Below are 26,465 nucleotides of genomic sequence, written 5' to 3' on the forward strand. Positions count from 1 at the left end.
CTGGGGAGGGTGAAAACAGCCTCCCCTGCCCCCCCCGGAAGCCCTCCGGAGGCTTCAGGGACCTCCAGGAGGCTTTCCTGAAGCCTCCAAGCAATCAAAACGACCCTCCGAACAAACCAAAAGTCTGTTCCCGAACTTCAGGTTTGCACTCCAGAGGTTTCAGGGAAGCTCATGAAGCCTCCTGAGAGCCTCTTGTGGGGGGCTATTTTCACCCTCCCCAGGCTCCTATAAAGCCTATGGAGCCTGGGGAGGGCGAAAAAATGGCTTTAAAAAAGGGTGAAGTCAGCTGGCCAGCACGCACATGCGCGCTGGCCAGCTGACAGGGCAGTGCCTCACGTGCCCTGACAAATGGCTCCACGTGCCACCTGTGGCACGCATGCCATAGGTTCGCCATCAGTGCTCTAGAGTGTCAGCATCTTTTTTTATATAATGGCAACCAAAACTGGATACCATATTCCAAGTTTTGTCTTACCAAGGCATTATGAAGTGGCATTAACACTTCATGTGATCTTGATTTTATACCTCTGTTAATCAACTTAGAAATGGATTGGCTTTTTAGCAACTGCACAAAAAATGCTAGCTCATATTTAAGTGTCCACTAGGACTCAGATCACTCTCGCAGTTTCCACTATCGAGCCAGGTTCTACCTATTCTATACATGTGCATTTGTTTTTCTTGCCTAAATGTAGAACCTTACTTGTTTCACCATTGAATTTCCTTTTGTTAGATAGGGTCCAGAAGTCAAGTCTGTCAGGATCTTGAGCTAAAGTGTTGGCTATTCCTTGATATCATTCCTTGATGAGTTCCCTTTCTATCCCCTTGTCTTGGAAGTCAAATTACTTGTAATCAGAGCAAATGCTGAGAAGATGGGGTAATTTTTTTAAAAAATGTTTCAAAGATATGAATAACAGACTGCTTTTACCCATAAAAATTAATGTATGCAGTCATCATGACCAATTGGACCTGAGGGAACATATTTCTGGGATGGGTTCTGACAGAGGCTACTGCCAATTCGCTCAGGGATACACACACACAGCCCGTGCATGTGCAGTACAACTAAAATTGCTTTGCCATCACAGAAGCAAAAACTATAGGCACTGCCAGGAAAATTGGTTCTGGGGCTTGTCAGGCCTGGGCCACTGCCAGTTTCAGCGACTGAGGCTGCCAAGCTACTACCGGTTCGGCCGAACCCATAGGAACCACCCACTGGCATTTTTGTGTCATATTTGGGCTTGGAACTAAACAAAGTTAGGATTGTCTAATACCTGGACAAAAAACTTTAATGGAATATTAAAGGTGATGGAGAGGTTGAGAAATTGAAAAATCATCCCAGAAAAAGGCATTGGTAAATCTGCATTGCTACCAAGAAAACTGCATATATATGTATACATCATCATCGGGAATCATTCCAATTTAATAACAGGTATGAAATAACTTTAATCAAAACTATGATGAAGTACTATAGTGGCCACAAATAAAATTGCCTCACATGCTTCTTTTTTAAATTGCTTTACAAAGTAATTGGGTTTTTAGTGGTGCATTACACACCATACTTAATTTGGTTGCTGTTTCTTAGTGATCATCCTTATTTTCATTTTGAGATATGTGTTCGTTCAACAGACCAAAGAATGACTTGATGGAAGAATCATGAAAGCTACTGAAGGGTGGAGCTATAGAGTGACATTGTTTTTTGCATAATTGATTTGTGTCACTATATTATTTGTTTTAATTAGTAGCTTCCATTTAAATAAAGTCTTGCTTATTTTCCCAAATTACTTGATTGAATGAAATAATTACATTTAGTAAAAGAGGATGTTGGAAGTTTTAAAAAGGGGATCACACAGTGGGGAGAATATATTGAATCTTCATTACCACATCTTGAGAGAAGCTTCTTCCCAAACTCTCTAATTAGAAATGTCATTATTTTAACATTACTCATCATGCCACTTTTGTGTTTTATTTTTATTTTTGAATGTCTGGATAGAAATCTGTAATTCATTTTATTTTGTGTTAATGGCAAAAGTACCTATGTATAAAAGTAGAATTATTTCTGAGAAGATGGTTCACAGAATGCTGCATAAGGAATCTAGCATGTAATTTGATTTGACTTTCAGGAAAAAAATTGACTTTCTTATAATATAAGAAAAATAGATTGGCAATATATGTTGAATACATATTCTGGCAGCAAAGTTGGCATTGAAGATCAGCAAATTCACTCTATAGAACAACCACAATGTTGATAAAGGATTAGTCAGTCAATAAAATAGAGTAGCTACTGTAATTGCATCATTGCTATTCTGCTATACATGAACATATAGTATTTGGCCAGTGATCTCAATCTGATGTCCTCTAATGTATGAGATTACAATTCCTACAATTCCCAAACAAGGAATTAAATAGAGTATTACTGTTTCATTTCCACTGAATTATATGTTTAAAATGCAAAATAGGGCATAATCATAAAATCTTCCCTTAAAGCCTTCTTGAGTTAATCAATGTGAAGAGCTACAATTGTTAAATGCATATTTTACTTAGAAACTAACAGGGATTTCTTTTGTGCATGTGATTTATCTGCTTATCATTTAGAGATCTAAGATTTGTAAAAAGCAAAACAAAGCAACCACCTTATAACCTGAGTCAGGGGTGTCCAAACTTGAGAACTTTGTGGACTTCAACTTCCAGAAGTCCCCAGCCAGCCTGCTGGGGACTTCTGGGAGTTGAAGTCCACAAGTCTTAAAGTTCCCAAGTTTGGACATCCCTGACAAAAGTAAAGATGATCATGGGCATATAGTTATGTATACTGATTTTCCCCATAGAGCATTCGATCTCTGATTGTGGACAACAGATGCCTGTGTCACCGCCACCACCACCACCTCCTCCTCCTCTCCCACCCTTTTCCTCTGGAGGACCACCACCTCCTCCTCCTCTTCCTCCACCACCACCACCTCTTCCATCCTCTTCCGGAGGTCCTCCATCGCTAACTTCCCCTACTTCTTTTTCATCATCATCTGGAGATCATCCTCCTCCACCACCACCACTACCTTCATTTCCTGTGGTAAGTTTTTTTTTCCCCCTTCCTGGTTTGATTAGATTTTAAAGAGTGCTACTCCCATTTGCCTTCTGTAGGTGGCAGCACCTAACTAGGTTTAGCTGATCTTGAAATAAAAGGCCAGTTCTTGAAATATCTGTTTTGGTATTTAGATGGGAGGTCACTGTGAAATCTGAGGTTCTAAGGTAGATCCAAAGTTGAAAAAACATTTTTGGATGTTAACAGGAGTTGAACCTGATTTCTGGAAAATTTTAGTAGTAATACTACTGTACATTTAAAAATATACTTTAAAGCTGAATAAAAGAAACTAATGCTACTCACAAAATCTAAAATGCTGGAGCTTTGTCAATAACCGCATTTTAAATGCATTTTAAAAAATAAAAATAGGAGAACAGTATTCTTGAAAGTAGATACATGTATTCCTTAAGTAAATGTTTATATTTTCTCTTTTTATTTAAAATACTATGCAATTCTTTTTATTTTCCATTTCCATTTAGTTGATCTTAGTTACTTGGATTTGATTTGTATAATATTTTGCTTGCACGGTTTATGTATTATGATTGCTGCATTCTATAATATAGTTTATAGCTCACCTTCTGATCTTGACTGTGTTACGTTCATCAGGTATACTATTAATCCAGTATAGTTTCAGCTCATTCCTTTTCTAAATACAAAAAAATATTGTGATACTCCAAAGCCAACAAACTGTGTGACTTAAGAAAACCTCCATTTAGTTATGCTTGATGCATACAATTGGCTGGGATTTTTTTTCACTTTTCACAAACTACAAAAATATTTTTTGTAGATCTATTTAGGTTCACTAGCTTTAGAAAGAGTTTATCTTTAAAAATACTTTATCTCATATATTTTTCTTGGGTTGATTTCAGGTCAATAAATTGATAGGTATCAATTGAATTCTGAGATTAAACAATTGGGTTGATGCTTACCAGGCCAGAAGGCAGGAATCTGGTCTATGGTGGACATAATTTAAATATTAAGGCAGAAAACAAAGGAAAGAAAAGCAATAAGTGCAAAACAAGGATTCAAGTTAGTATTGTAAAGTCATGTGCAGAAAATTTTAAATCATCCTCTGTTTGGACTGGAGCTGGTCTTTAAATATACTTAAACAATTTAAAAAGTCATTAGAAAGGAGATGGAAATTGCCCCTGGGCAATATGGACTGAATGGATATTTGGGTCATTTGATATGATCAAAATCTTCCTCAGTCCCTTAGATCAACTGGTTGACTTCTGCAACTGCCTGCTTTTAACTTTACCTCATGCTTGGAGATCACCAAACTTCTAGATAGGATTTTCTGCATATTCAGAACTTAACAGGACTGTATTAAAGGACTAGGTTTAGGTTTTTTAGGTTTTATTGGGATTTATATGCCGCCCTTTTCCCTGAGGGGACTCAGGGCGGCTTACAACCACAGGGGAGGGGAAGTGCAAGGTCAAAACAAACACTTTGTGAACAAAAGAAAAATAATAAAAACACAACTTTCATTCAGCAATCAAACACTCGGGCGGGTAATTGGAAGCCTATCCCCAGGCCTGCTGGGAGAGCCAGATCTTGAGGGCTGCGCGGAAGGTCTGGATCGTGGTGAGGGTGCGGATCTCCATGGGGAGCTCGTTCCATAGGGTCGGGGCAGCAACAGAAAAGGCTCTCCTCCGTGTGGTCGCCAGTCGACATTGACTGGCAGATGGAATTCGGAGGAGGCCCAGTCTGTGCGATCTGATTGGTCGATTTAGGGAGGTAATCGGCAGAACCAGCATGTTAATTAACTAAAAAGCTGTTCAGATCAATGTTTGCATTCTTTTAATCTGTGACAGCGACAGACATATTTCCATACCTTATTTACTTATTTGTGGACTTCAGAAAACATATTCATAAAGTATCATATCTTTCTCTTTTATGTTTTATTACCTTTCAAAAATAAGAATGTGAAAGGCCATATGAAGCCAAAGCTATAGTTCAACTTCTGAATAATTGTACAGATCATAAAAATTAAGGTGAAGAATCCAATGACAAAAAGTATGTCCATGTCTGTATGATTTAAAAAAATATCCCTCTGAAAATGTATTGTTGGCATAGTCATATATTGCTCTGTGATTTTCAGAGATGTCTAGAGTTAACTTTGCATTTTGTCAAGTCAAATTAGACAGTAGGCAAAAATGCAAAAGTAGGAACTGCGTAGGTGAAGAACAGACACAAGTTCAACTGTTGACATAGTTGGTCTGCCTACACCATTCAGTCATTTCACGACCTTTAAAAAACTGGTGAATTATAGCAATAGCAATAGCAGTAGACTTATATACCGCTTCATAGGCCTTTCAGGCCTCTCTAAGCGGTTTACAGAGAGTCAGCATATTGCCCCCAACAATCTGGGTCCTCATTTTACCCACCTCGGAAGGATGGAAGGCTGAGTCAACCCTGAGCCGGTGAGATTTGAACCGCTGACCTGCTGATCTAGCAGTAGCCTGCAGTGCTGCATTTAACCACTGCGGCACCTTAGTTCATGGGGCTGCATCTACAAATCCTCAAGGAGATCAACTATTATAATCCTTCTCTGACATTCCTAAAAATGGATGGTAAGCATAATTTCCTCATGATGCTTTGTCTTTTATACACATTTTCATATCTTATTTCTTTCCATATATTTACACAATGTAATCTTTTAAAAATTGAAATAAATTTACTTTGCTAATATAAATTATAAACAAGGACCAAAAAAATCATTTCTCTTCTATCCTAGGATGACATTACATCACTAGGTGGCCTTCTGTAGCCATGCATAAATTTGGAAGGCCCAACTATTATTCAGTCCCATAAGTACTGGGTAACCTTCCCTAATATCCCTAATATGGAATTTTTGGAGAGGAATAAATGTAGTGGCAATTATTTGATCTTGGTAAATCTTGATATTAAGAACAGGACTTTGGAGAAGTGTATGACTTGAAACTGGCCACATCTCATATCTGTAGATAGTCACTGAACATGCATGAATTGGCAATAAAAACATGCAAATCAAATCCAGCCAAAATAACATCAGTTAGACTCTGGATTGAACACTTTATTTTCTATTTCAATGAGAGTTAATATTTCTCCATTTATAAGTGTGAGTATAGTATAATATTTATTGTCATTGTACTTAAATACAACAAAATTGGTTTTAACCTCATTGGTGCAAAATTATAACAGAAAGAAAAAAAGAAAGAAAAAGAAAAAACCTAGCGTGTGCATGGAGTGATTGTGGTTTTATTTAAAAGTCTCACAGCCCAAGGATAGAAAAGATTTACTGACTTCTTTCTCCTGACAATCTAGCCTGTTAAATGCATGAGTCATTCCATCCTTTTTAAAAACTGTACTTGTTATTTAAAGTAACATTCCTTATATAAGAAATAATAGAATATCCCCTAATAGCTGCCAAAGAAAATGAGCACCAACTGTTCATGTTCTGATTTCATAAAGGAAGGTCATGGGAATTGATTTTATTATTTGCAGAGGCATATGTGGGATTTAATAAAAGAAATAACCTTTTCTTTCTTGTTGCTTTTGAATTCTAGGAGGGAAATCAAGAAAGTGGAACTTTTGGGTGGTTGCTTATTTTTAACTCTTTATATTTCACTTCCCTCCAGGAGCAAGCTAAAAATGAAGAATGTACTATATCAACAATATTTCAAAACATTAGCCTCTAATCCCTTGTTTATAGAAGTCTATTAAAGTGAGATTAACAAGTAACAACAATGTGCAGTAATCACAAGGGCTTAAAAAGACCTCCAAGGATTTCAACAATATATTTTAGGGAGTTTAAGATTTTTACCCTTTGCCAAGCAAACAAATATTGAGACTTAGTAAGTCACTGTTATGCTTGGAGTATGTTGGAATAAGTAAAAGACACATCTTTAATGTGTCCATCTCCCAATGTTTTTTTAGATCATAACAGTTAACATCATAATCTTGTGTATCAGCTCAGCAGTTTTGCTTTATTCCACGCTGTTGATATTATAAGGTTTTGTTTTGTCTTACATTGTTGTAAGAGTCTATGAATCAATTACGATTTAGCAGGACATAAGTATATAACTAAAGCTGGGGGAAAGCAAATTAAGTGATTAACACAAGGTCCAAGTACAAAGATGGCTGACCAGATTTGCCCAAACACTGAACAAGCTGTGGCATTCATTCTTGTTACCTGGAACTAGCAATTGGTGAAAGCATGTTAGGAGAAGATCCAAGCAGGAAATAAAGAAGAATTTCCTGGCAAAGAGAATTATTAAGCAATGGAATATCTTGCCTCCCAGAGTTGTGGGTGCTCCATTGCTGGAAGTGTTCGGGGAAAAAATAGGCAACCATTTGTCCAAGATGGTATGAGGACTCTTACTTCGGAAAAGGGGGTAGACTAGAAGACCACCAATGTCCTCCTGGCCCCATGATCCATAGTCAAATGCTGTGATGGCACACATTACAGTGATGTAATCAGAATCTGATTGGCAATCAGAACTCTCTAGTATAAGAACTTGGATGGGAAATAGTATAAATAGAAATACAGTAAATATATTTCGATTGTGGGGTGGGTAATTCAGTTTTAAAAATAAAATGTTATATTAAGATTTTTTTTTCTACTCCTAATGATATTCTTATGAGGAGAAAAAAATAACTACTGTGTAGTATTTCCATATGACATAACCTGTGGACATATGAATGAAAAACAAACCCCACAGCTGTTGGTTCTAAATTTAAACCAAGAGTTTGCCCAGCACTGGACCTAGTCTAATAGCAGAGTTACAGCAAAACTATCAGGAAAGCTGCTGGAAACAGAATTTGAAGAGATTATTTAAAAATAAGGACTTTTTCAAGTTATGTTTCTTCAGTTCTTCACAGTAAGTATTGCTTGATGCTTTCCAAAAGAAAAGTAATTGGCAATACAATTCATTTTAATGTCTGCCATAGCAGCATTTGAATATGGAACATTAACCATTTGAAAATAGTGTATATATGTGTGTGAGAGAGAAATTTATCAAGGAATTTGAAGGTGAATTATGTAGGTTAATTTGTCAGACAGCATTTCAAAATGACCCTCTTTTTGGCAAGAAATGTAGTCATAAGAATAGAAGCTATTAATAAGATTTTACATCATCCCCCAGGAAATCTTCTGGTGCCAATATTACCCCAGCTGAATGTACCATCTAGAAGAGCTAACACTACATTTATGGGAAAGAGAAGGAAAGTTTTGTGGCTAACCATTTAAAATACTTATAGTATTTATATACTAAATAGGGTCTGTGGATCTTTTCATTATGTTTCAGATTTTTAATCAGCTATAATTTAAAGTTAGAGATATATTAAAATAGGATGGCATTCAGAGATTATGTTGAACAGGGAATGGCACAGATACAATAAGTAACATGGCTAAATCTGAATGTTGATTTAATTTCGCATATATTGAGTCTTGTTTGTGAGTTGTAGAAAAAAGAACCTGACAATTAGGTACAGCCTGCTGACTCCAAGTTGCTCTCCCTTCTATACTCTAACATTAAAGGCACTAGCCTTATTACCCTTTAAATATGCTTTTGTCATCTCTCTTGTGTTTATCACAGCATGCAAAAGTTGAAAACCAAATTATTTCTTCAATCATGGTCTCAGACGTTTCTAGTTTTTGCTTTTATTAGATATATTTTTAGGTGGACTAACTGCAAGTTGGGAATGTCACAGAACAGCCAAAATGAAAGCCCTGGCAAAAGCTAATTGACTATGTTGATAAACAGACAATTAAAAATAATTACACTTAAAAGAAAATGATGTATGACTGTTCAAAAAAAAATTCAGTATTTAATATGAAACTATTCCAAAATGCTTACCTGGCCATTTAGGACAGCATTTACCAGTAATTCTCTATTCTAGTAACGAATGGTGCTGCTTAATTTCTATAATAAGGGTTAAACATTTAATCTGTAGCAGATTTCCTTCCTTTCCATTGTGCAAGAAGTAAGTTATTGAACCATGAGAGATAACAGCTTTACATATGTTTACAGGAGCACATCTTGCTTATTTCAGAACTAAACCTTTTAGGACTAAGACTGAAATAAAATTGATTCAAATCTTGGTTTAATAGTCAGCCTACTCAGAATGATCTGTGCCTTTTGTTGCTGCCTCTATTTTTTGGAAGTATCTGTGTTATTTGCCATTTTGTTTCCTTTTTCTTGTTTAGTTCTTTGTCTCCTTTAAAATGATGCTTTATTAAAAGAGGATCTCAGTGAGTCATGTTCAAATAATAATGTTCAAAATAAAAATGCAGTTATTTTGGCCCTGTGGGAAAATCCAAAATCTCTATTATGGGCATTAATACAGAAGTTTACAGAAATGTGCAAAGTTTTGGGATCCTGTCAGTGAACAAGATGGGGAAGCAAGAAAAGCAGAGATGTGACATGATAATAAGCCATGAGGTCTGCAGTAAAGTCAGTCCCAAGTTGAAACCCTTTCCTCACTTGCACCTAATTATCATGTCAACATGGCCTGACAACAGTGACGTGCGGTGAGGTTTATGCCTGGTGAGGCTCAGCTGGGCATCCTTTTGCGAAGCAGGGCAGCGTTCGGCCTCGGCGGTGGGGGGAGGAATTTGCATCGCGGGAGCCGCCAAGCGCCCAGGTCTGCAGCAAAGGCGCTTGGCGGCTCCCACGATGCAAAGTGCCCCGCCGCCCACCCGCTGACCCGGCCTGCAGCCGCTGCTTCTCCAAGCTCCGCCGCTGGAAGTCTCGGATCGCTTCTGGGAGAAAGCTGAGTGAGAAGCGGAGCGAAGCTTCTCCGTGGCCTCCCGGCGCTGCGCAGAGCCTCTTTCTCCCGTTTCATCTGTCTGATGGGCATACTTTCCTGATTTAGCCAAGAAAGTGTAAAACATAAGAGGGAGAGAGTCATTTGTTACTACTTTGCACTTCCTAAAGCCCATCTCTTCCATTCACCTCCCCTCATTATGATCTTGACTGATAGATGGTATCCTATTACACTATGATGTCCAGGAAGTGGAAGAGTAAAAACACCAAAAGTTTTCACCAGGATTTTTGCTTAAAACACACAGTTCACGTGAAATCAGAAAATCCACCATTACATTCAGCCCTTTCTAGGGCAGGGGCGTCAAACTGGTGGCATGTGAACCAGATGAGTCACATGCTAGCCATGCTCATCCCCAATTTAGTAAAGGGGAAAAAACTCACGATTTGTCACATAATGATGTGATAACGCAAGCTTGACACCCCTTTTATAGAGAAAGGGAAACAGTTTTGAGATGCAGTGGTTTTCAACTCTAATCTGGGAAGTAGCACTTAAGCTTTATTTCTTTATTTGAAAATGTCTTATAAGTTTTAAATGCAAGTTCTGTTTAAGTTCTCATTTAAATGGGAAAACCCATATTTTATTTGTCTCTTAGATATGTTTAACTGTGACTAGATTTTTGCCTGGGTATAATAATTCTGCTAAGCTAAAATTAAAATAAAATTCCTTGTGTAAATGTTCCTTACATGAATGGATGTGCCCATCACTTTAATATCAAAGAAAACACCCAAATACATTTTTATGTAATACAAATGGTCACAGCAGAATTAAGGGGAAAACTTAATATAGGTCAACTTTCAAATGGACTCTGGTGATGTATTAAGTTTCTGTATAGGCAGATCTGTCGGTCTAGCTCCAGGTTGAAGGAGCTTCCAGATCCGATTATTATATTTTGTGATTTTTATATTTTATTACGTGGTAGCCTTATTTTGAATGGCATTACATTTCATTAAAAATTTAAAGTATAATCCAATCTTTCTCAACTTGGTGCCCTGCAAGTTTAATTAGGACTGTAATTACAGCAGTTCTAGAAGCTGCAGTCCCAACACATTTGCACTACCATTGAACACTTGATTCCTCCTTCCTTGTTTCTAACATTCCCAATCAAAAGATATTTTTTTGGAGCTGAATACTGTCCATAAATTGACTTTTAAGTTTTACTATCATATCAGTTCCACCAATCATCTTGATTGCTTTGGAAACAACAGAATTTATTACTTGGGGTTGAAGTCCAAAGTTTAACCATTGTACCATTTTGTGTAATGATTAAAGCATCCAGCTAGAAACCAAAATACATAAGACTATAAAATCCCATTTCATCATAAAATTAGCTGGGTGATTTTCAGCCAGTTTCTTCTTTCAGTCTTAGAAAGAAGAAAATGGCTAATCCCTTTCAAAAAAGCTGCTATGCCCAGTCATAAGAAATAAAAAATTACTAGATGGGACAACAATTTTTTTTTCAAGGCTGCTGAAGGGAAATATGTAAAATGAAAGTTTGATTATACCTGAATAGAATTCCTTAGTAAAGTGATTCAGTGTGAGATAAAGGAAATAAATGTAAGTTATTTCTTTGCCTGATCCTAACAGTGACGTGCGGTGAAGTTTATACCTGGTGAGGCTCAGCTGGGCATCCTTTTGCGAAGCAGCTCAGCAGGACAGCGGTCAGCCTCGGCAGGGGGGGAATTTGCATCGCGGGAGCAGCCAAGCACCCGGGTCTGCAGCAAAGGCGCTTGGCGGCTCCAGCGATGCAAACTGCCCCACCGCCCCCGATGCCGCCACTCACCCACTGCCCCGGCCTGTGGCCGCTACTTCTTCAAGCTCCGCTGCTGGAAGTGGAAGTCCCGGATCGCCTCTGGGGGAAGGCTGAGTGAGAAGCGGAGCGAAGCTTCTCCGTGGCCTCCCGGCGCTACGAAGGGGCTCTCGCAGGAGTGCGTGCCAGCGGCTGGTGGCCCGGAGCGGCCCTGGCTGCGAGACAAGGCAGCGCTTAAACCAGCCACTGCCGCCGCCACCACCCCTCCTTCGCCCGGAATGCCCTGCCGGGCGAAGGAGGGGCAGTCGCGGCGGCATGGTTGCTTTAAGCGCTGCCTTGTCTCGCAGCCAGGGCCGCTCCGGGCCACCGGCCGTTGGCATGCGCTCCTGTGAGAGCCTCTGCATAGCGCCGGGAGGCCGCGGAGAAGTTTCGCTCCGCTTCTCACCCAGCCTTCCCCCAGAGGCGATCCGGGACTTCCAGCGGCGGAGCCTGGAGAAGCAGGCCAGGGCGGTGGGTGGGCGGCAGGGCACTTTGCATCGCGGGAGCCGCCAAGCGCCCAGGTCTGCAGCAAAGAGCCAGCCTCCTCCTTCTCCTCCACTCATCTCTCCTCTGAAGCACGCCCTCTGAAATAGCCTGCCCAACGTAAGCGTGCTCAAGAAGACATGATTCGCTGCTTCCAGATCAGGAGGCGGGAGAATTAGTGCCTCTTTTCCATCTGAACTTTTTTGCCTTTTAACTCTTTCTTAACTTTTAGAAGGTGAAAAATTCCTCATGGAAAGGAGGCCCCGAGTTCTCTCGCCTCCTGCTTTGGTTAACACTCAGCAGACACCAAGCCACTGTGACCTGGAATCTGGTAGCGACTATCTTGGCTTTAATTATTTAAAAAAAATTTTTTTTTAATTTTTTAATTTCTTTCTTTTTCCTCCCTTGCTCCGCCTCCCTTGCCTCTAGTGACTGCACGTCCCTGGATCCTAACCATGTTTTGTGGGTGAATATTCCATTGATTTCAGTTGATTTGATTCCAAACTGATATGATGTACTTTCAACTATCTTCGTTCATTAAAAAAAAAGACATTGATATTTTTTATTTTGGCCTTACTAGCATAGTCATCAGTACCGTTGTCTGTGATTATCAGCTGAAATGGAAAATGAATTATGTGCTTTTAAATAAAAGTAATTCATATTGCATTTGCAATCTGTAATATCTTTAGTTAAAAGAAGTTTTGATCAGCATGTTCCACTTGTCAATCACATACCAGAAAGCTTTGTTTTTATTGAAAGAACCTGTAAAAATTCAAGTAGGCCAAGGATCCTGATAGATAGTGAAGCACTATATTATCCTGAGGAAACGCCTAGTAAATTTGCTACCAGATTGTAATTCTACATAGCAGACACTGACAATATTTAAGTATTAAAAAATTGACACTGGTGACCAATTAGTGAAAGCCAATATGGCATAGAGTTTAAGGATGTGAACTATAACCAGGAAACTTCAAACTGCAGTCCATCCTCAGTCAGAAGAGCTAGGACTCACTCAGCTTTGTTATGAGGAAAAGCTGGAGAAGAGAATAGTATACTTTGAATTCCTGGAGGTAAACATGAAGTACATTTAACAAATACAATTTCTGGCCCATATTTTAAGATCCTGATGTTGACTGTCAAACCATATACAGTGTGATGATCATCAAGGAACCAAACATTGCTAGACACATCTCCCTGTCCTTGTCTCTCCTGATGTCTGGGATTTTGACCCGTTATTTTGACAGGCAAACACAGAACCACCCAAAGTGAAAAGGGAGGAATCCAAAAGTCGAAGTGCTTTATTACACGAGATCCAAAGAGGGACTCGACTGAGAAGAGTAACCCAAATCAATGATCACAGTGCTCCGAAGTTTGACAGTAAGTCTTCTGTTTATGGACATGCTCCAATGGCCGCTCAGTCCTTTTTACATTAAAAGCCCTTTCTTGGCAGAAACCTTTATTTTTTCCTTGATTACAAGGAAAACTGTTTCAATGACTCACTTCCATTTTTCTGATGAAAGTTTCTTATATTGGCTTGATTATTTGAAAACGGTTAATCTTATCAAGCTAACATTTTTCTTAAATATTCTGAACTTCTTATTAATTAGAGGAATAATTTTCAAGTCTTCCAATTACCCCATATACAGTATTTTGGGATTTTGGATTCACACTGTATTTTGGATTCATTCTTAAATCAATTCTTAATTCCTCCTCCTCCAGTTTATGACTTTAATTCTTGCACTTTTTCTGTACAAGTGACACATTTTTGAGCCTTTCTTTTTTTCAGCCATTCTGAACACTTGTCAGTTATTCAGTCATATCTTTCATTAGGGAAATAGATTGATAGTTTTCTATATTAAAAAAATGTTTCCTAGTTAATTCAATTCCCTCCAGCCAAAATCAATAAAGAAAATTGCAGCAAGGAATGCCCAAGATTCCTTGAAAATTAACAAGATAAAGAGGAACTAGTAGAAGAAAGAAGCAAAAAAGGGAACATATTAATCTCAGCAGTAATTGGTTGAGATTATAGAAAGTCAGTGTCAACATCTAAGTTTCTGTTTTAAAGAACAATATACAGTATATGCACAGTTATTATCTAGATTACAGGGAATATTTCTGTCTTAATATATGTATCAGAAAGTCCTGCTTTTTGTTACGTTAATTGTAATGCATACAGATTTTACATCATAACTAAGCCATAATACAGTTTGCTCAGTTATATATTTCGTATTTAGTTATATATTAAAAGTATTTTTTTCTTTGGCTTAGTGTATATGTGAATCCAGCCACAGCATGTTCTAATCATGCTTACTAGCTGAATCCTGCCACACTTAACCATCACTATGTTGTATGTACACAGCGATTAGCCTCTGTTCATTTTATGCCAAAAGAAAAAGAGCAGAAAACCGAAAAGCTAACATAATACCCCTTCTCCTCCTCCTCCTTCACAGCTGACAAAAGAAGGCCCAGCAAAGATGGAGGAAGCTCTGGAAATTGTAGCAGTGAAATTCCTCAGGCATTAGGGAACCTTTTTGCAGAAGGATTCCCTGTTCTGAGACCAGTGGGCCAAAGAGACTTAGCAGGTAAAAAATACAGTTTGCAATGGAGTCTAAACAAAAAAAAACACCAGAATATTTTAGAACATACGAATTTGTACTTTTGTATATAAAATTAATATTCAAAGAATAATTGAAGATTTGGAGTGCAAACAAGATATGATTTATTTTTGCATGTTAGCTATACTTATAGAAAGTTCTCAGATCCTATGAATTGCATAAAATGCAAAATCACTTTGGTATTCATTGAGCACAAATCAGTTATTGTGTAGTATTTATGTTTGCATTAACAACAAACATGCATATTCTACACATTATTTGCAATATATTTTCTCTTATTTCATTATATTAGGGAAATTTTGGTCATCATTTTTGCCTTGTACAATAAATTAATTTAAAAACATCAAGGCCTTTGAACGATGTATCTGTTTCAAAATAAGTATAATCAAGCCAGTTAATAATCATGCTGCTATGATTCATACTAGCTGTTATTCCTGGATGGTTTTATAGGACAGTCAAGGATAATGCCATTTAAAGTAATAAAAGTGACCAAGATCTTACCTTGGTCTTACAAACATTGTTTGTCAACCAAACAGGTAAAACAAGGTTAAACTAACAAATCAAGCAAGTAAGAGAGAGATATGAGAAAAACAGATTTCAGGCACAATAGGTTAATAAGCTACAGTGCTGTGTGGAAAGACAGCTGTTCCTGAATTCACCAGAGTGTAACTGTTGCCTGGAGACATTCATCTCACCTCTGTATGGTGTAATTGAGATGTGCAGGAACAGTTCCTCCTTTCCACAGTACTATTTTAGTTTGTTTTTTGACTGGCAACAGAATGAAGCAAAATTTAGGTCCTTCTGATTCTCGGAATAATGAAATTGCTGGATCTGTAGTCTTTGAAAATGAATTGGCAGGATTAGAATAGCTAATTGATAGTAGGACAACCGATTTAAGAAATTAAGTTAGAAAAAAATCCTCTTGTTTTCTTCATTTGAATCCAATAATCTGGATGAATTATTTAGATTTAATTACATTGAGAATAATTTAGACTATTCAAAGAATGAATTGTTGGCTGTAGTTTTGAAAATTAAAGGTGATTTATTTGCTTTTGCTTCATTTTCTCAGTGAATAGGACTGGAAAGCCACCTATTGCCAAAACAACCCCAGTCCCACTCAACAATAATGGGAAGTCCAGTGGCAACTTTCAGATCTCCCCAAGTGGCCCTAAGCAAGCAGATGAGTCAGAAGCATCCAAGATTCAGAGTGCTATTCCAGCTCCCCCCAGCATCCCTGCTCCTGCTCCTCCTACTTCAGTTCCATCTTCTCCTCCTCCACCTCCTCCTCCTCCACCACCACCACCACCATTACCATCTCCCTCTGGCAAACCATCTCTTATCTTTCCCCCTCCTCCCCCTGTACCACCTCCTCCTTTTGAGCATCCTAATAAATTTCCTTCTCCAGACATGGCTGCTGCTGCTGTATCCTCTCAGATTAAAACTCCTAAAGGTCATCTCTCCCCATTACACATACCACCTCCACCACCATTACCCTTGTCTCCATCATCCCCCTCTGAGCTTCCAGGCAAAATTAATGAATGTTCCAGCCCAAGCTCCTCCCAGCTCGATCTAAAACATAATTCTCCCCCCATGCCTCCACCACCACCACCACCTCTCCCAGGTCCTTCTATGTCTACTTTTTCTTCACCTAGAACCTCAATGTTTTCACCACCATCACCAACCTGTAACAGTGCCTTGAACAGCAGCAGTGATTCTGCTCCCCTAATGCCTCCCAAGAGCCAGTTACAAAAGCTTCCCATTCAATCAGTGCCTCTTCCCTCTACTCCCCCAAGCACACAGCAAGCTCCTGCAATGCAGAAAAGGAGACAAGGAAGAGGTGGAGGTAACTACTTTCAATAGCACCTATTGGATTACTTCCTGTGGAATATAACTCGCATTGGGTATGGATGTCCTTTCTATATACACTTAGGAGCGGAAGTTAATTGGAATCCTTAGTGTTCTACATTGTGCAACTCAGAAATTGCTTTAGAATGTAACTACAATCTCTCTCTCTTTCTCTCTCTCTCGTCCATGGAGGACTACATGCCTGCTTGGGTTGTACGGCTGACTGAACACGCAGCCTTCAACAGATTGTCCAAGGTTTTATCTGCCCATAGGCCAAAATAAGTTTCCTATAAGTCAGAGAAATTGTATCTAAAAGTAATAATACCTCACTGAATCTGATGATTTGAACAGAATGTTTTTTTAAAATATACAGGGAATCTACAAAAAGAAACATGCTGGACAAAATAGGAGAACTGACTGCAATCCCACATTGGTTAATTGTGACTAATCACACTGCCTAATTCTGAGAATGAATAGGTTACATGTATGCATGTTTTGCTAGAACTTTTTGGAACGAGAATGAGCGGTAAGAATGCAAATAAATACTTGATTCACTCTTTTTCTCATGTTTATTCTTCTTAGCAAAATTGATGCCACCACCTGTTCCTCCTGCAAGGTCTCCCACAACTGAGCTCACAAGCAAATGCCAACTCACACAAGTATCTCCATGGCCACCAGCTACTCAGGACCCAGGTATTACAGGTAGCACTATGTCATTTATTGTTGCCAAGTATTGTATATACAAAAACAGAACTTTTCTTATCATAAGGTTACAGACTTAATGATCTATGTGAAGGCTTTGTTAAAACTTAGTCTGCTTAGGAATAGCAATGCAAATTGCTCAAGAAAGTCAGTATGCACTCATCCATTGTTTAGTGACTAAATTCTGTTCTAATTACTAGTTGTTGTTAAGCAAAATGGTTGCTAAGTGAATACGTAGTAATTCAAAGAGAGAAAGAGTGATGCTACAAAGTTTATTGGCTGCTACTGCCTGATTCAGTCAAGGTTCTTCTGTACATCTATACCAGCATTACTCTTATTCTGACATGCATTATCAGGCACACAGCCTTTAGTTATAATGCATACGGTCAGAAAATGATGTTTTTAATTACCATCACATTTGTGAATGGTCACAAGCAGAAATAGTTGCTAAGCGAGGAACAAGTGCATTTAAGTATGTCAATTTGAACTTTTTTGGAAACAAATGGACATTTGTACAGGAATTTTAAAGGCAGATACATTCATAGTTAGCAATATACCTAGGAAAAAACTCCAGGATCAACTATTATCATTATTTATAAGAAAACACTGGCAAATCATTTCAGTATTTTTACCACAAAAACTACTTGAATAGTTTACTAGATTGACCTATCATAGAATTTAAACTTTTTAAGTGAAACAGTAAGATACAAAAAAGTGGATTGTGAGAGACTACCGCAATTCTAATATCTTTAGAATTGGTAGAAGTGTATGGGGCTAAACAAGCTTTAAGTAAAACTTACGGAATTTTAAAAATATGATAAAATGATGCAACTGAATTGAGAATATGCTGGATGGATTATTTTCCTGTGGTTTTGGCTGGAGGGGCTACAACAGGGTTTGTTACAGCCTGATTGGTCCAGCTTGGTCCTCCTTTCCCTCTCAGTTCCCAGTTTCCCTGAGTCTTTGGTCCAAGCACTAGCTGTGGCTCCAGTGAGGTATTATATTAAACTGTAATAAAGATTCGATTATTGGATATTCTAAATTAATTCTAAACAACTTGCCATCAGAGAGATGTTCCATTCTCACGAAAGAGAGCAGGGGGCTTTGCCTCCGGGCTCCACAGCAATCTGAGAGCTGCCTGCCCCTTCTGAGCACAGCTGAGGCCGTTTTTCACTTAATTCAGCACGGCGGCTTAAACGCGGCTTCTAGCAATCAACTTTAAAAAGCTCCAGCTGATTCTGATCAGATTTCAGCACCGCTGCTGCCGGGGCCTCGCTGCAGCTTCAAAGACCTGCCGTGGCTCACTTAGTCACAGTGGGCGCGCTGATTGAATTCACCAGCGTGGACCTCAGAACAGAAGGTCTACAGATAAGCTGGGCGCAGGAGTCTCTCAGACTCGGCTCATCGCGAGGCTAATCCCTCAGAGCCACTTCAAAGTTGCGATCGCCTGATTCTTCACCCATGAGGTGCAGCGGCCATTTTTTGTGTGACCTTGTGGGCGGCGGCCTCTTGCTGCATTTTCCAGCAGTGGCTGAATCGAAAGTTAATTGGAAGCCCGCAGGAGACGAAGGGTGCCAGGCTTCACAAAGCAACTGCAGAGAGCCAGAGATCGAAACCAGCAGGCACCCACAGCCATCCTCGGACACGTGAATGAGGCATGGCCTCCAGAGTTTCAGATCTACAGGCCCAAGGAGATCTTGCGGAGGAGGGCCAGGGGAGGCTTAGACCCAGGGCAGCGGCCTACAGGCCTACAGCCGACCAGCACCCTTCCAGAGCTGCTGCTAGTGGGGATGAATCCAGAAGACAAAAAGCCCTGGAAAAACAGGTGGCTAGGGCAGGAAGACTGGCGCAGGGAACTAGGCCTGAATCCCCCAGCTGATCTAGATCTCTGATTGGGCTCCATTCTCAAATACCTGGTTTGCCTCTTAGGGGCTTCTGCCCTTCCTCTCCCTCTATCTCTCCTGCAAGGCCCTGCAGGGGGGGTGGCCTCCCCTTCTCCCCCCACATCTCACCTAGAGCCTATAGGGAAAGGGTGGAGGATCCAGGAGAAGGGGGATCCCAGGACAGGGCAGTCCAACTTGCCCCCCGAGGGCTTCCATCAGAGGCCCTTCCTAGGAGGATTTAGAGGATTTAGACCAGTTGCCAAATAGCATCAGGAAACTTATCTCCGCAGCTATATCTAGGGGTATTTCCTCGGGCCTAGCCCAGAGGGACAGTTCTTCCAAAGGGGTGTCTAGACCACCAGCGGTTTCCTCTTCTTCCAGAGGGCACGATAATCTTAGGCCTCCTTCCCCCTCAGTGGTCAGTGAGGGTTCCATCTTGGGAGAGGTCACACACCAAGACTTGGGGTTTCCAAAGGATGAGGATTCCGCCCCCCAAGAGGCCCCAGCATTTCCGGGGCTTTTTCTTCCCCTGCTTTCAAGCCTATGTTACACAAGGCCAAAAAGACTACTCAGATTGGCACAGGGGCTCCACCAGTCTCCCAGCACAGGGATCCCAACTTGGCCATGTTTATAAATCTCAGCCCCTCCTCTTTTCCTGGAAGTGGTACAGAATCTGTGGGCGAGGTAATGTGGCCGACAAGCTGAAGCCAGAGGACAAGTGTGCAGAGCTTACCCTTCCTAAGAACGTCAATGCTTCTGCCTGGGCTTTAAGGCGGCCGCAGAAGCGTTCTATTTCAACCGCACAACAGTCATGTGGCTCCGACAGCTACAGGACCGCATCCCAATCCAAGATGAGCGTCTTCACCAAGACCTCACTAAGATCATTTCAGCTACTCAGTTCTCGGTGGACGCCACCCTGGATTTCATTAAATTTGCATTCAGAGCTCTATCCACCTCTGTGACTGCAAGGAGACTTCTGTGGCTCCATAATTGACGAATGGACAACAAGTCCAAATGGAATCTAGCAGCAGCCCCCTTCTCCGGCCCTAACCTTTTTGGAGCTTCCCTTGATCCCATCCTTGTGGAGAACAAGGATAAAAAGAAGGTCCTACCTTCAAATTCTAAGAAGCCGGACAATTATCTGTCTTCATACTGTAGGCCTTCATCTTTCAGACCTCCTGACCAGGACTACTGCCAGCAGTGGTATGCCCCCTGCAGGTATGATAGACAGAGTCAGCGGCCGTTTTGCCAAGATAGGAATAGGTTTCAGGGTCACCCCAAATAGCCCTTTCGTGGAGGGGGCAGCCGTCCCTTCCGCAGGGAAAAATGACTCCAACCCGAGTCTACCCGTAGAGGCGCCACCTGGCATTCTTCACGGACCAGTGGGATCAGATAACATCGGATACCTGGGTCAGGTCGACAATCAGGGAGGGTCTCCGTCTGGAGTTCCTCGTCCCTCCCCTGATGCTCTTCAGAACTTCTCCCCCCTCCACGGACCCAGAAAGGCGCCGCCTAATACTCCTGGCAATCCAGCATCTGCTGGACATTCAGGCAGTCGAGCCGGTCCCTCTGGAGGAGTGTGGGCAAGGCGTGTACTCGAATCTCTTTGTCGTCCTGAAGAGCTCTGGGAGATGGAGAGCAATCCTGGACTTAAAGCATCTAAATTCATTCCTGGTCTACCGACGCTTCAAGATGTCCTCTCTCAAATCCATATTACTGGAGATCAGGTGGGGAAACTTCATGGTGTCAATAGACTTAACAGAGACATACTTGCACATTCCAATTCGGCCAACCCACCGCAAATTCTTCCATTTTTCCCACAGGGGTCGTCATTTTCAGTACAAGATACTTCCATTTGGCCTGGCCTCTGCTCCCCACACGTTCACGAAAGTCCTGGTGGCGATGGTGGCTCACCTGCGCTCCCGGCTGGTGAGACTCCATTGTTACCTCGATGACGTTCTCGTCCTAGTCCAATCCTGAACGCAGGCGAATCTGAATCTGCAGATTACCATTCAAACGCTACATTCCCTAGGGTTTTCCATCAACTTCCCCAAGAGCCACCTCTCCCCATCAACAAAAATCCTACACTTAGGCACAGTGATAGACTCGAGAACAGGGCTAGTCCGTCTCTCACCAGAACGTCTGACAAGTCTGCAAAGCTTGGCACGGCACATCCGCGCAAGTCGGTCAGCTTCCATCCTGATCTTGGTGCGATTACTGAGCAAGATGGTGTCGTGCATAGGGATCGTCCCGTGGGCCTGCCTGCAATACAAAACACTTCAGTGGACGCTCATTCCATTCCAGCGACAGTGGATGAGCAACTCCCTGCATTCCATTCGTCTACCACCGGGCCTCCACTGGTCCAGAGGTGGTGGTTGTCCCCGTCATTGAACCGTGGGGCCGAATTCTGGGAACCGGACCGCATCTCCATCATGACGGACGCCAGCCTCTTCGGCTGGGGAATGGTGATGGAGACCAGCCTGGCGCAGGGACAATGGTCAAAGTCTGACCTGCGCCACAACATCAATTGGCTGGAGCTGAAGGCGGCCCACCTAGCTCTTCTCCACTTTCGAGACTCAATAGCCAACCAGCATGTCCTCCTCCTGACGGACAATGTAGCAGACATAAATTGTCAAGGGGGGACCCATTCCAAAAGCCTGTGGCAAGAAGCTCGGAAGCTCGATCTATGGGTGGAAAAGAACTTGGCATTCATCCTATCAGAACACATCTCGGGCATAGCCAATCACCAAGCTGACTGTTTGAGCCGGATGACAGTGGATCACAGCGAGTGGCAGCTGGCTCCAGAGATATTTCACAGGATCTGCCTCCACTTCAGCGATCCACTGGTGGACTTGTTCACCAGCCCGAGCAATGCTCAACTTCCCCGATTCTTTTCCCACTTTCCTGCATGCAACGCAGAGGGCACGGATGCTCTCTAGAGCCCATGGCCCCTCAGCCTTCTTTATACCTTTCCTCCTCTTCCTCTCATCCAGGGAACGCTGAGGAAAATAGTGTTGGAAGGGGCCCATATCATCCTGGTGGTCCCGTTTTGGCTGAGGCGACCTTGGTTCACGGACCTTGTCCAACTATCCATATCTCCACCCTGGAGGATCCCCCAGGAGGACATCTCCCTGTGCCAGGAGGGTCCTGATTCACCCGGAGCCCCAGAGGATCCAGCTGACCACCTGGCACTTGAGCGACGCTTTCTGAGGGACGCTAGCCTATCTGCCAAGGTTACCTCCACTATCAAGGCAGCCAGGCGTCCTTCTACCACTCAAATTTATAATTTGACGTGGTCGACATTTGTGTCCTGGTGTGGGAGGTTCCAATTATCCCCGGCTTCTGCCTCGGTCAGCCAGGTCCTCAAATTCCTACAACACTAGACCGCGACCTCCCCCATAACACCTTATGGAGGCAGACGGCTGCCCTATCTTCGGTCTTAGCAGGGGAGGGTCATTGGTCATTAACCCAGTAACCGTTGGTGAAATGTTTCCTCAAGGGTGGGGCAAGCCTGTGCCCTCCCCCGGTACACAGGTTCCCCATGTGGGATCTCTCCCTGGTTCTTAGAGCCCTTACAGATGTCCCCTTCAATCCTTTGAGGACCGTGCACCTTAGGTTCCTGACCCTGAAGATGATTTTCTTTGTCGCCATCACTTCGGCTAGACGCATTTCCGAGTTGGGCGCTTTTTCGTCCAAGGAGGATTTGTGCCAATTCCACCAAGACAGGGTTGTCCTGAGACTAGATCCGACCTTCCTGCCAAAGGTCAACTCCCTATTCCATAGGTCGCAGGAGGTCATCCTTCTCAACTTCTACCCCCCTCCTTCCCACGAGAGGGAGGTCCGCTGGCACTGCCTAAATGTCCGCCGCACCCTACACATTTATCTCAGGTGTACATCTCCTATCAGGCAGTTGGAGACCCTGTTCCTGTCCTTCCAACCTAGGTCGCTAGGGGCTAGGGTGTCTTCCACCACCATAGGCAGGTGGGTGCGGCAGGCCATCATGGAGGCCTATCAGGCAGTTCACCAGGTTCCGCTGCAGGGCATCACTGCCCATTCCACCAGGAGCATGGCTACTCCCTCCCCCTTTATTCAACACTATCACCTTGATCATTTCGCTTTGGCGGACACGGCCTTCGGCGGTTGGGTACTCCAACAAGTGGCAACCCCCATCCCCCAGAGTCAACGACCCACCCTGGGACTTAGCTTGGGTATGTCCCTGTTGTAGCCCCTCCCGCCGAAGCCACAGGAAAAAGAATATTGGTCCTTACCTGAACGTTTCTTTTCTGTGGCAGAGGTGGGAGAGGCTACTTTCTCACCCTTGGTTTGATCAAAAGGGGTCGGAGTGGCCAGTGTTTTCTCGGTATATGTGGTGTTATTTTCCTTACATAATTGCTGTCAGCTTTTCCATTCAACCTCATGAAACTGGGAGCCGAGAGGGAAAGGAGGATACTTAAGAAAAATCCCTCAGTCTCTGGACCAATCAGGCTGTAACAAACTGTTGTAGCCCCTCCTGCCTCTACCACAGAAAAGAAACATTCAGGTAAGGACCAACATGCTTTTTATTGTGCTTGTGTATAACATTCTATGATGGGTACATATGTAGTACATGCTTGTTACTTTGCTTATTGTAATTCAATATGAATTTTTTTAAAATTAAACTCTTTCCAGATGATTTTGAATCAAAATTTACTTTCCATTCCGTGGAAGACTTTCCTCCACCAGAAGAATTCAAGCCCTTTAAGAAAATTTATCCTAGCCAAGAAGCAAGAAGTAAGTCAACATTTCTATCTCAATATGATATGAAATGCTTCCTAAATAGGGGCTATTATTCATCTTGGCCCTCTAGTTATGAGAGAATTCTAGGCTTTCTCAGTGTAATGCATGGAAAAGTGTTTCCACTGTAGAAAAATGTCTGCTGAATTTTCAAAAACATCACAGGAGCTTCCATTGATACCCACAATTTGTGTTTTATATAGTGCCCATGTGTGTGTGGGGTATGACTTTTGTCAACCAGATCTAAATCATTAAGATTATACCCTGGACCTCTTTGTACTCTCTCATCTTAAGAACAATGTCAAAGCCACTGAAACTTGTTTTTGTTGTTTTTGACAATTTAATTGCCTTCTAATGTAGCACATCTCCAAGAAGAATGATAATCTCCGTGCTTATTATCTATAGGCCTTCCCCAGTGTTATTTATGCTTCATTGTCTCATCCACATGAGACATCAGTTGGCTGGGGAATTCTGGGAGTTGAAGTCCATATATCTTAAAAGTTTCTCAGGCTGAGAAACATTAACCTAGAGTGATTTGTTTACTTTGGCTTCAAAACTGGCTTCGGTATATGGCATGGAGTAACCCAGGGATAGAAATTTGAGGACATGTGATAGATGCAGTCAGATTATGACCTACATAGCAGAAACAGCCAATCACAAATAATCATTTACCAGAAGGTGAATTATTATTAGAACAATTATAGACATATATGTCATTTTATTATATTTTATATGTGTGTTTGTACATAATTAGTCAGCCAGTTTCATATAAATAAAAGCTAGCTGGGTTACCTTGGGCCAATCATTTTCTCTCAACCCTAGGAATAAGGCAAACTACTTCAGAAAACCTTGCCAGAAAGATTTGGGATTAGCTAAGCAATCAGCAGCAGTCAATCTGCATGCATACATATATGTAATTGTTCTAATTAAAACTATAATTGTTTTATTAACATTCATATTTAAAAGGTGAAAATGTTAAACAATGTAAATGAACTCTTTGTGCACCCAACTAATCTCAGTAGGACACTGCCATGATCCAAAGGCATTACGGCAAGGAAATATGGTGCAAGAAACTGGTAGCTTTTGAAGCTGACTTTAGATTTATTTATTTTTTCACTTCTTAAAAATAGATATAAAAACGTTTAAATGGTTCTTTTAAAAAATCTTTTAAGAAATGACAGAGGAGTAAAACAAATTGTGGCCTTTGAGGCAATCATCAGTAAAAGTACAGTGGCATCCATGGCGCACTGTTGCCTACTAACTACTAGATTAGATGTTCTGAGCAAGCCATGTCCTTTGTGCAAATTGATAATTTTGGTTGGATAAGAATCATAGTACAGATGATCCTTGACATACAACCATTAATTTAGTAACTTTGTTTAGAGGTTGCAGTGATACTAAAAAAGGGACATGATTGTTTTTCACATGACCATTGCAACATCCACATCATCACTTAACCAAAATTGCTTAAAATGGCTCAAGTTGCTCTTAGCAACTGGTATGTACTTATGACAGTTGCACTGTCCCGAGGTCATGTGATCACTATTTGTAACTTCCCAGCCCTCTTCCAACAGGCAAAGTAAATGGAGAAAATTGGATTTACTTAATGACCTCATTCACTTAATAATTGGAGTGATCTGCTTAATAAGTGAGGCAAAAACAGTTGTAAAATGGGACAAAACTCACTTAACAACTGCCTTGCTTAGCAATCAGTTGTAATTGTAGATCAAGGACTATCAGTATATATTGAGAAACTGCTATCTTAAGTCCTATGTCAAATAAATACTTCTTAATCCTCTAAGTATATTAAATTGCTGTGATTTGAGAATTGTGTGTCTACATGTGTGTCTTAGTTGAATTCAGAGGTATTATGAAGACTTTCAACTGAGATAAGTGGTCTATAAATTTGCCTTGGTTTTCTCAGGTTTATGGCTCAAACCTCTTGCTTATTGGAGAAAGAAATTGATAAATGTCATGGATAATGTCATGGAAAATACCTTTTTCTTTTTACAGATAAAGCAAGCAACCCCCCTTTACGAACACAAGCAAGATGAGATCAACAATTCAAGGGTATTCCCAAAAAATCAAGAGTTCATCAATTGCAGTATAAAATGTGGGGAATATTTTTGTGATAGGTACAGGCAAATATGGGCACTTAAAAGACCTGCTGGATGCAGATGGGCCAGAATGAGAATGCATGTTCAGTTATAAAAAAAAGTTGCAACATAATGTATTTTTATTTAAATTTCTTTAAAACTGGCCTGAATTTTTTTTGATGCTATGGAGTATTATAATTTACGTAGCTGTTCTTTCTTTTTTTGGTATATTTTGGTAAAGTAAAATTGATTGCCTGTACTGTATGCAATTCAGTTGCCCATGGAGTTTCTGTTGTAATTAATTCATGATTTCCAAATTTACATTATATAATATATAAATTCCTGGCAAGTCTTCTCTTTTGTTTTTTTTGTATATAGCTTTTCAGTGGTGCATATGTATAGATT

General features: G+C 41.0%; 1 protein-coding gene across 1 annotated transcript; it reads left to right on the forward strand.

Annotated features, from left to right (window-relative positions):
• Positions 1–2,932: 2,932 nt before the first annotated feature.
• WIPF3 (WAS/WASL interacting protein family member 3) lies at positions 2,933–26,370 on the forward strand (the record flags this gene model as incomplete). Its single annotated transcript, XM_032235838.1, has 7 exons — positions 2,933–3,055; positions 13,391–13,523; positions 14,597–14,728; positions 15,831–16,604; positions 17,189–17,299; positions 23,860–23,961; positions 25,978–26,370. Coding segments are annotated over 7 exons (1,416 nt in total), but the record flags the coding sequence as incomplete, so codon positions are not given.
• Positions 26,371–26,465: the final 95 nt, after the last annotated feature.

This window comes from Thamnophis elegans, chromosome Z (genome assembly GCF_009769535.1).
Source record: "Thamnophis elegans isolate rThaEle1 chromosome Z, rThaEle1.pri, whole genome shotgun sequence".
In the NCBI taxonomy this organism is placed as follows: Eukaryota; Metazoa; Chordata; class Lepidosauria; order Squamata; family Colubridae; genus Thamnophis; species Thamnophis elegans.